Source organism: Oncorhynchus mykiss, chromosome 10, assembly GCF_057628025.1.
Source record: "Oncorhynchus mykiss isolate SJ-2025 chromosome 10, ASM5762802v1, whole genome shotgun sequence".
NCBI classification, from domain to species: Eukaryota; Metazoa; Chordata; class Actinopteri; order Salmoniformes; family Salmonidae; genus Oncorhynchus; species Oncorhynchus mykiss.
This window is the reverse complement of record NC_143031.1, coordinates 35,878,529-35,889,373: the sequence shown is the minus strand read 5'-3', so window position 1 is coordinate 35,889,373 and position 10,845 is coordinate 35,878,529. Positions and strand designations below refer to the sequence as shown.

General features: G+C 42.2%; 1 protein-coding gene across 1 annotated transcript; it reads right to left on the bottom strand.

The window, feature by feature from the left end:
- Positions 1-270: 270 nt before the first annotated feature.
- Positions 271-10,810, bottom strand: LOC149980008 (SLAIN motif-containing protein-like). The gene is made up of 8 exons (XM_090186495.1): positions 10,578-10,810; positions 9,946-10,033; positions 9,272-9,789; positions 8,961-9,100; positions 8,685-8,834; positions 6,980-7,111; positions 5,963-6,133; positions 271-674 (listed from the first exon to the last, which is right to left on the bottom strand). Exons 3-8 carry the CDS (start codon positions 9,730-9,732, stop codon positions 370-372), a joined length of 1,359 nt encoding a protein of 452 aa, XP_090042621.1. The 5' UTR covers positions 9,733-9,789; positions 9,946-10,033; positions 10,578-10,810; the 3' UTR covers positions 271-369.
- Between the last annotated feature and the right edge of the window lie 35 nt (positions 10,811-10,845).

Sequence of the window (10,845 nt, the reverse complement as noted above, 5' to 3'; positions counted from 1 at the left end):
ACTCTACAGTGACAATGTAATAATGATATACTGTATCAGTTCTAAGTATGTGAATTTGTGTGTCAATTCCCAAATTTGAATCAAATTAAGATTAATTTCATTGGTGATCATTTGGATTTTAGCATTGAGCAGCACCTTGCATTTAAGATAAATTATGGATAAGGTGTCCAATTGCAGTGGAAGGGATTGTGAAGCCACACAAAATAAACCAGCACTGCATGATTGGCAGAAGAAAACAATAATTAAATTGAAATTCACAGAAACCAAACCTACTGTTTAAAGTGCTTTAATACATTAAGTGGAGTTATTTTGAGTGAGAGTATGTTACAGATTACTGAGGAATTACTGTGAAACATTGAGTATACCTTTTTACCTATGGGTATTGGCAGGCTGCCCCAGTCTGCCCCAAGCCATGGTAGTCGACCTCTCAGGGGAGGCATAGACATGACTTGATAGGTACCCTCCAACTGAAAAGTCCTTACTGGGACAGGGGATCCTCAAACCAGAGGGGATGAGGGACTGGGCTCTCGGCAGCCCTCTAATAGACAAGGCCTGAAATGATTCTCTCAGGGACTGCCGTGCTGCTCCAGTTGCAGGGGGGTCACTGGAGTTCAAGGTTTTGGCAGAAACGGATGAAGATCTGCCACCACTCCTAAGCCTGACTGAAGACTCACCTAGGAGGCAATCACAAGTTTGGAAATGTTATGGACTAAACATGTCTTGTCTGAAATAAAGCCAAGTAAAAAAAAAAAAGGCAGCTCCAGAATCTTCTATAAAAGTGTTTGATTGGGTTGAGATCTGAACCCGTATCCACAAAGCATCGCAGAATAGTTCCTAGGAATCCTGTTAAAACCTGTTTTAAGACAACAACAAAAACTCCCAGGTCAGTTAGTTTAAGGATGATGGTAGCCCTATCCTGCAGTCAATGACCAAAAGTGCCTTGTTTGGCCTCATGGGTGGAATGTTCATATTTTTCATAATTTCAATTTTTTTTAAACTGACAAATCCGGTGTTTCTATGTCAAACAGTTTTGTTATATTTCAGTCTTCTGTGATGTATATAAAGTGAAATATTGGGATGCAAACTCCACATTGAATACACAAGCATTTCGCTACACCCACAATAACATCTGCTAAACACGTGTATGTGACCAATACATTTTTTTATTTGAATTAAACTATAAATGACATGGTACAGGTGTCTTCTTTTTTTAAGACCGTAACCATGTGTGTGAGTTGTAATACTTTTGTTTCAAAATAGATCTGTTTAAGACTACCAAGAATCACTCTGTGACCCCGATTAAGCCCACTGCAGTAAAAGGCTAGACACTGCTCAGACAAACTCTGAGCCAGGAGTAAAACCAACTCCTCTGTGGAGATGGGAGAACCTTCCAGAAGGACAACCATCTCTGCAGCAATCCACCAATCAGACCTTTATCGTAGAGTGGCCAGATGGAAGCCACTCCTCAGGATTAGGGTTGCAAAGTGTCGGAAACTTTTCGGGAAATTTCCAGAAATTTTCCATGGCAAGTTAAGACCGGGAATTTTTCTTAAATTCATCAAAAAAGTTTGCTTATTACAGTGAACCTTTTTTTGTGGGACACACAAAAGGCAATTCTAGGTCTTGTGGCATATTTTGGTTAAACTATCCCCAATTCAATGGAATTGCAACCCTTTGCATGCATAGTGCATTCTTCCATCACATGTACAGCTGATCTTCAAGATCTTGCTCACTAATGAGATGCTATTGAGTCCACACTACTACACTGTCTGAGCCAAGGACTACATGCTTTTGATTACAATACTGGGTGGGGTGAATATATTTTATATGACATACATTATTTTTTTGTTAACTAGTAAATAGTAGCCTACAGCAAAATGTGTTTAAATCATTTCTAACTTGTTAATTTCTGCTAGTTAGTTGATGCTACCATGTGGGTTTTAGCTTGCTTGAGCCCTTTTGTGGAGTGTTAATTCACCTGTTTCCATACATGTTTTATTTTAAAACATGTATCTTACAAAGGAGTTGTTTAATCTAACTGCTTAACTATCTATCTGTACATGGAATTGTATTTGTTATTTTTTTACTATTTTTTTTCTCATCTTTACAGGAAAATGCCACGGGCACTATCTTATGTGTGGTGACATTTCACTGCAGCTAATGTAGAAGGGAAAGCTGTGTACATTTGCAAATACTGTGCCAAATCATATGTGAAGAATGCAACAAAGATGCATAACCATCTGGCCAAGTGCATAAAGTTCCCTCAGTGCTCACAACAAGCAACCTCTGACAAAAGTCCCCCTACTTCTATTTGAGGTGAAAATGATGAATCAGACACCTTATCGATAGCAACAGCTCATGGTCCTCCTGGAATCAGAGTTTTTTTGACTCAATGGAGGAACGTAGTCAGAGAAATGCTGATGAATGTCTTGCTCGAGCAGTGTATGCAACTGGTTCACCTCTGATGCTCACAGGCAATGTGTATTGGAAGAGATTTCTGAATGTTCTTCGCCCAGCATACACCCCTCACACCAGACATGCGTTATCTACTAATTTGCTGGATACAGAGTTCAGCAGAGTTCAAGTGAAGGTCAAGCAAATCACAGAGAAAGCAGACTGTATTGCAATCATCTCTGATGGGTGGTCGAATGTTCGTGGCCAAGGAATAATTAACTACATAATCTCCACCCCTCAACCAGTATTCTACAAGAGCACAGACACAAGGGACTACAGACACACCGGTCTCTACATTGCAGATGAGCTGAAGGCAGTCATCAATGACCTTGGACCACAGAAGTTATTTTCACTGGTGACAGACAATGCTGTGAACATGAAGGCTGCTTGGTCTAAAGTGGAGGAGTCCTACCCTCACATCACACCCATTGGCTGTGCTGCTCATGCGTTGAATATGTTCCTCAAGGACATCATGGCACTGAAAACAATGGATACACTCTACAAGAGAACCAAGGAAATGGTTAGGTATTATCAGCAATCTACCTCACCAAGCAAAGTGAGAAGAATAAGAGCACCACATTGAAGCTGCCCTGCAACACCTGTTGGGGTGGTTCATCATGTTTGACAGTCTCCTGGAGGGGAAGGAGTCTCTCCAAGAAATGGCCATATCACAGTCTGCCGATATGGACAGCCCCATCAAGAGGATCCTCCTTGATGATGTATTTTGGGAGAGAGTGGTAAGCAGCCTGAAACTCCTAGAACCTATAGCAGTAGCCATTGCACGGATTGTGGGAGACAATGCCACCCTGTCTGATGTTCAGACTCTGCTTGCAGATGTAAGAGAAGACATCTGTACAGCCCTGCCCACTTCAGTGGTGCTCCAAGCAGAGGAAACTGCAATTCTGAAATACATCAAAAAGCTTAAAGACTTCTGCCCGAAGTCTGTTACATCTCATCAGCCACCTGGTGGAAGGGACTTTGTGGATCTGAGGCTCTTTCCCCTGTTGCCTCCATCATCCCCCAAATCCCACCAACACCAGCCACCTCAGAACGCAACTTGTCCTTGTTAAGGAACACACACACCAAAACACGCAACAGGCTGACATTGGTCAAGGGTTGAAAAACTGGTGGCCATCCGGGCAAATTTGAGGCATTTTGAGCCTGACAACGAGCCATCCTCAACAAGGTTGGAAAGTGACAGTGAAGATGAGGCCTCATTTTACAGATGTATGTTGAAAACGTTTTTGGGAGATGTGATGGATCAATGAGGATCATTCAATATTCCCTTTCTTTTGTTGTTCAGTGAAATCATCCCATGTGAAGAGTCAACTCATTTAATTAAAGTTACATTTGTAAGTAAATTGTTTTTAAAAATGTATATTGCAAGGATTTAATCATTTGCAATTATGTCTACTTATGATAAGGTAAAATGTTTATGTTTCTGTCTCCATATAGTAAATAGAGTTGAAGTCGGGAGTTTACATACACTTAGGTTGGAGTCATTAAAACTGTTTTTTCAACCACTCCACAAATGTCTTGTTAACAAACTATAGTTTTGGGAAGTCGGTTAGGACATCTACTTTGTGCATGACACAAGTAATTTTTCCAACAATTGTCTACAGACAGATTATTTCACGTATAATTCACTGTATCACAAGTCCAGTGGGTCAGAAGTTTACATACACTAAGTTGACTGTGCCTTTAAACAGCTTGGAAAATTGCAGAAAATGATGTCATGGCTTTAGAAGCTTCTGATAGGCAAATTGACATCATTTGAGTCAATTGGAGGTGTACCTGTGGATGTACAGTGGGGCAAAAAAGTATTTAGTCAGCCACCAGTTGTGCAAGTTCTCCCACTTAAAAAGATGAGAGAGGCCTGTAATTTTCATCATAGGTACACTTCAACTATGACTGACAAAATGAGAGAAAAAAATCCAGAAAATCACATTGTAGGATTTTTAATGAATGTATTTGCAAATTATGGTGGAAAATAAGTATTTGGACAATAACAAAAGTTTATCTCAATACTTTGTTATATACCCTTTGTTGGAAATGACAGAGGTCAAACGTTTTCTGTAAGTCTTCACAAGGTTTTCACACACTGTTGCTGGTATTTTGGCCCATTCCTCCATGCAGATCTCCTCTAGAGCAGTGATGTTTTGGGGCTGTTGCTGGGCAACACAGACTTTCAACTCCCTCCAAAGATTTTCTATGGGGTTGAGATCTGGATACTGGCTAGGCCACTCCAGGATCTTGAAATGCTTCTTACAAAGCCACTCCTTCATTGCCCGGGTGGTGTGTTTGGGATCATTGTTATGCTGAAAGACCCAGCCACGTTTCATCTTCAATGCCCTTGCTGATGGAAGGAGGTTTTCACTCAAAATCTCACGATACATGGCCCCATTCATTCTTTCCTTTACACGGATCAGTCGTCCTGGTCCCTTTGCATAAAAACATCCCCAAAGCATGATGTTTCCACCCCCATGCTTCACAGTAGGTATGGTGTTCTTTGAATGCAACTCAGCATTCTTTGTCCTCCAAACACAACGAGTTGAGTTTTTACCAAAAAGTTATATTTTGGTTTTATCTGACCATATGACATTCTCCCACGTCTGGCACTGCAAGATTTGAGTCTTTGGCGGCATAGTGTGTTACTGATGGTAGGCTTTGTTACTTTGGTCCCAGCTCTCTGCAGGTCATTCACTAGGTCCCCCCGTGTGGTTCTGGGATTTTTGCTCACCGTTCTTGTGATCATTTTGACCCCACGGGGTGGGATCTTGTGTGGAGCCCCAGATCGAGGGAGATTATCAGTGGTCTTGTATGTCTTCCATTTCCTAATAATTGCTCCCACAGCTGATTTCTTCAAACCACCAAAGTACGTTAATCTCTGGGAGACAGAAAGCGTCTCCTTCCTGAGCGGTATGACGGCTACGTGGTCCCATGGTGTTTATACTTGCGTACTATTGTTTGTACAGATGAACGTGGTACCTTCAGGCGTTTGGAAATTGCTCCCAAGGATGAACCAGACTTGTGGAGGTCTATAATGTTTTTTCTGAGGTCTTGGCTGATTTTTAAAAAAAAATCCCATGATGTCAAGCAAAGAGGCACTGAGTTTGAAGGTAGGCCTTGAAATACATCCACAGGTACACCTCCAATTGACTCAAATAATGTTAATTAGCCTATTAGAAGCTTCTAAAGCCATGACATTGTTTTCTGGAATTTTCCAAGCTGTTTAAAGGCACAGTCAACTTAGTGTATGTAAACTTCTGACCCACTGGAATTGTGATACAGTGTTTCCAATTGTTGGAAAAATGACTTGTGTCATGCACAAAATAGATGTCTTAACAAACTATAGTTTTGGCAAGTCGGTTAACAAGAAATTTGTGGAGTGGTTGAAAAACACGTTTTAATGACTCCAACCTAAGTGTTTGTAAACTTCTGACTTCAACTGTACATGGTGGCGGGCAAGGTTTAGTCATATCTTATCCCTACTAAAATGCCAACCCACCTGGTGGAGATCTGGTTGAACCTGCTACAGGATAGGTGAGGCGGGAGGTTGGGTGGTCTGTGAGGAGCTGGCCATTGGTCTCCAGGTTGCGGCTGTTCCTGACTGCCTGGAGAGAGCGGAGGCTGGTGCGAGGAGGTGAATCCTGGTTGGACATGCTGCTTCTCAGACCCTCTACAACAACATTCTGGGTTAACTCCCATTCCACATACAATCGGGTGAAACACACATAGCAGATTATGATAAACTGATAGGAGTAAAGAATGTTCTATGTGACATCACACCACTTTAAAGAGTGCTGTTGATATGTAAAAAAAAATGATGTGTATATTTGTGTGTCAAAAGGGATTTTCCATGTTGCCTGTTATTGGTGCTCTTTTTACCTCTGCTCTTTGCAATCTTAAACAGCTTAGATTGAGTGGTCACTTGACTGGGATTTGAATGCACAGAGATACTGTGGCGAGATCCTGAGGCCCATTGATGTGCCATTCATCCACCGCCATCACCTCTTGTTTCAGCATGATAATGCACAGCCCCATAACGCAAGGAGGATCTGTACACAATTCCCGGAAACTGACAATGTCCCAGTTCTTCCATGGCCTGCATACTCACCAGACATGTCACCCATTGAGCATGTTTGGGATGCTCTGGATCAACGTGTACGACAGCAGTAGTTCCTGCCAATCTCCAGCAACTTCACACAGCAATTGAAGAGGAGTGGGACAACATTCCGCAGGCCACAATCAACAGCGTGATCAACTCTATGCGAAGGAGATGTGTTGGTCACACCAAATACTGACTGGTATTCTGATCCACGCCACTACTTTTTTTTAAGGTATCTGTGACCAACAGATGCATACCTCTATTTCCAGTCATGTTAAATCCATATATGGGGCTAATGAATTTATTTCAATTGACTGATTTCCTCATATGAAGTGTAACTCAGTAAAATCGTTGAAAGTTTTGCATGTTGCGTTTATATTTTTGTTCAGTATATGAATCAAAACTTTCCATACTCACTCTCTTCCTGCATGCGAGCCATGATCTGGACATCAGTGAGGTCCTGCAGCCTGTAGCCCATGGTGATGGAGTCATCTGAGAAACTTGGCTCATTCTCGTCCATTGATGGTGGTAAAATGGCATCATTGCCATCTGAAATACCAAGGCAATAGAGACACTGAGTAAATACAACCAGGACAATCTGGAACTTTATTTGGTTGGAGTTACAGAGCATTTGGAAAGATTGATGAGGAAAATCAATCTACACACAATACCCTATAATATCAAAGCGAAAACAGGTTTTTAGACATTTTAGCAAAGTTATGAAAAATTGAAATAACTTATTTACATAAGTATTCAGATCCTTTGCTATGAGATTCGAAATTGAGCTCAGGTGCATCCTGTTTCCATTGATCATCCTTGAGATGTTTATACAACTTGATTGGAGTCTACCTGTGGTTAAATTCAAATGATTGGACATGATTTGGAAAGGCACACACCTGTCTATATAAGGTCCCACAGTTGACAGTGCGTGTCAGAGCAAAAACCAAGCCATGAGGTCAAAGGAATTGTCCGTAGAGCTCCGAGACAGGATTGTGTCAAGGCACAGATGTGGGGAAGGGTACCAAAACATTTCTGAAACATTGAAGGTCCCCAAGAACACAGTGGACTCCATCATTCTTAAATGGAAGAAGTTTGGAACCACCAAGACTCTTCCTAGAGCTGGCCGCCCAGCCAAACTGAGCGATCAAGGGAGAAGGGCCTTGGTCACTCTGACAGAGCTCCAGAGTTCCTCGTGGAGATGGGAGAACCTTCCAGAAGGACAATAATCTCTGCAGCACTCTACCAATCAGGCCTTTATGGTAGTGGCCAGACAGAATCCACTCCTCAGTAAAAGGCACATGACAGCCCGCTTGGAGTTTGCCAAAAGGCACCTAAAGGACTCTCAGACCATGAGAAACAAGATTCTCTGGTCTGATGAAACCAAGATTGAACTATTTGGCCTGAATGCCAAGCATCCCGTCTGTAGGAAACCTGGCATCATCCCTACGGTGAAGCATGGTGGTGGCAGCATCATGCTGTGGGGATATTTTCCAGCAGCAGCGACTAGAAGACTAGTCAGGATCGAGGGAAAGATGAACGGAGCAAAGTACAGAGATATCCTTGATGAAAACCTGCTCCAGAGCGCTCAGGACCTCAGACTGGGGTGAAGGTTCACCTTCCAACAGGACAATGACCCTAAGCACACAGCCAAGACAACGCAGGACTGGCTTCGGGACAAGTCACTGAATGTCCTTGAGTGGCCCAGCCAGAGCCCGGACTTGAACCCGATCGAACATCTCTGGAGAGACCTGAACATAGCTGTGCAGCGATGCTCCCCATCCAACCTGACTGAGCTTGAGAGAATCTGCAGAGAAGAATAGGAGAAACTCCCCAAATACAGGCGTGCAAAGCTTATAGCATCATTCCCAAGTAAAGGGTCTGAATACTTGTGTATATGTTGCAAAAATTCCTAAAAAGCTGTTTTTGCTTTGTCATTATGGAGTATTATGCGTAGATTGATGAGTAGGAATTTTAAAAAAAATGTATTTTAGAATAAGGCTGTTACGTACATTTTTTGGGGGAAAAATCAAAGGGTTTGAATACTTTCCGAATGCATGTACAGGCCCCATGGGAGAGAACAGTTTTACGAATTGGGAATTGTTTTCTCCAGATTGCACCCTACCTGAGCTGTTAGGTTTGTTGGTTTGTTGACTTCTGTCAGTTGATCTCTGGTAACGAGGGGAAGGTGAGCCCATGCATCGATGGCCAGTGTCAGGGAAGGCTATAGGACGTCTGTGGTAGCGACTGCTAAAGATACTACTCCATCTCGTCTCTAATGGAAAGAATAAGGAAATTAAATGAATAGGAGTTACCTGTTCAAGATGATAAAGAATTATGGCCACTTTTAGTCTGTGTCCATTTGTGTGAGAGAGATTGTAATATACTGTGCAGTACTTACTTTGGTCCAGGATATTAATTAGTGTGCGACATGCCACCTCTGTTTCAGGGCTGGGGTTGTCCAGGACCTGTCTGCACCACTTTATAGGGGACTCATTACTTCTCTCAGCAGATGCCTCTTTCTTGGGTGACTCATATAACCTAATGATTAATGAGAGATTCTACTTAAGCACTGAATTATAATTAAGCAACTGAGGTATTAAAAAAGGTGGTTTGCAAAGGCATGGACAAAAATGTTGCATAAAATAGTGAAGTTGCAAATTCTTGACACTATACAGTTTAGTTTTATCAACACATTGTGCAGGTACCTACCAGCTCACTTCATTCTCCACCTCACAACACTCCTCTAGGTCCAGGAGGTCCACTTGCTCCAGAGAAGAGTGCTCTGCTCTCTTCTCTGTGTCCCTGACCACCAGCTCCTCTGACCCCATGCATCCCTGCCTGTGTGTCTCCTCCAACATGTCACTGTGGGGCAAGTGTGTATAACAACCATCCTGCCTCACTAGTGTATCTCTGGGGCTTTCAAGAGGAGGTGGAGATATACCATCCCCACCGTTGACCTCTGCTGGTTCAGGGTCTGGCAAATCACAGCAATTTAGATTTTCCTCCAGTGAAGAGGGACAGCTGATAAGCACACCAGAGAGAGCTTGGTTTTTGGTGTTGATATTTCTTCGCCTCTCCGTTAGAGATTCATTTTGAATTTCTAGTCTCCGCACTAATTCATGTAACTTTCGAACTTCTACCAGCTCCAGTGCAGCAATGTCCTGCTCCATCCCGATATCTGGCCTAAACTGCTCTCCAATTCTCCAGTGTTCTTCACTTTTCACTGACTGAAAAACAAAAAGCAGCTGAATTGTACACTAAATTCAGAACACAAATCAAACATTTATTTCAGTGACATCAAGTAAAAGCGATATATCAATGTCCAAAGTAGCTCTCAAAATGTAGAGCCACTGAATGTTACCTCCACTACACTCAGTACTGACCCAGATTTGCAGCAGGAGACTCAACAGCTTGGATGGCTTTAAAGCAGTGTCAGGGTCTTATGTGGATTAAAGAGTCGACAAGCTGCCTCTGAGAAAGGATCAGACTTGGTGACAACAGCAGTCATAAGTGATGAGTAACGTTAATGACTTGCTAGCAATCACACAGGAGAAGTCAGATCACACACCAGTCACTCATCAATCTTGTCCTCGGCCATAATATACCCCTAACGTTACTTGACCAGCCTGTACTGTAGCAGATCCGATAGTGTTGACCTCTAATAAAACCGCCCACTGGGACTACTTGTCAAGACATTTTTCAATGACTAAATCAAGGATATAAAATGGGGTTAACCGTCTTGATTTAGTCATATAGCTTGCTTATCTACATCTCAACATACCCTACAAGACTGAAAATACTAGCTAGAGCACACATTTGGCTAGTACAGTACCTAGCTACAGTAACGTCAAAGTTTAAAAAAAAAGTTAGCTAGCGATATAAACTTCTGGTTTAATTAATCTCTAGCTAGCTAATGCTCGTATTCCAACATGCTACACGTTATATACCGACACTTGGATACATGGCTCCATTAGTACAAAAAATTTGCTTTTGTTTGATAGGGATTATTTCATACCATCCACAAGACAAGGACCACAATCATGTTGTTGCCTGGCTTGCTGGCTGTTGTTGATAATGGTAACCAACGGCGGAAACTCCCCCGGCGTTCCATTGAGATGTATTTATTGTTAGCAGCGCCCGGTAGGCTTCACAACTACTGCTGTGGACACCTTGCTTGACTCATTATTTGGTAGAAGGCACGCAGTGTTTTTGTGTGATGCATCTATCCCAAAGGAAATGGTTTTATTACACATCAAGGGAATACAATGCATACATATGAACAT

Bases quoted from the DNA above. Each gene is read 5' to 3' on its own strand.
- LOC149980008 (XM_090186495.1), bottom strand. From the start codon at position 9,732: ATGGAGCAGGACATTGCTGCACTGGAGCTGGTAGAAGTTCGAAAGTTA. The intron at 9,101-9,271 runs GTAGGTACCTGC...ATTAATCATTAG, and splicing joins GTGGAGAATGAAGTGAGCTG to GTTATATGAGTCACCCAAGA. The intron at 7,112-8,684 runs GTAGGGTGCAAT...TTGGTATTTCAG, and splicing joins CAACAAACCTAACAGCTCAG to ATGGCAATGATGCCATTTTA.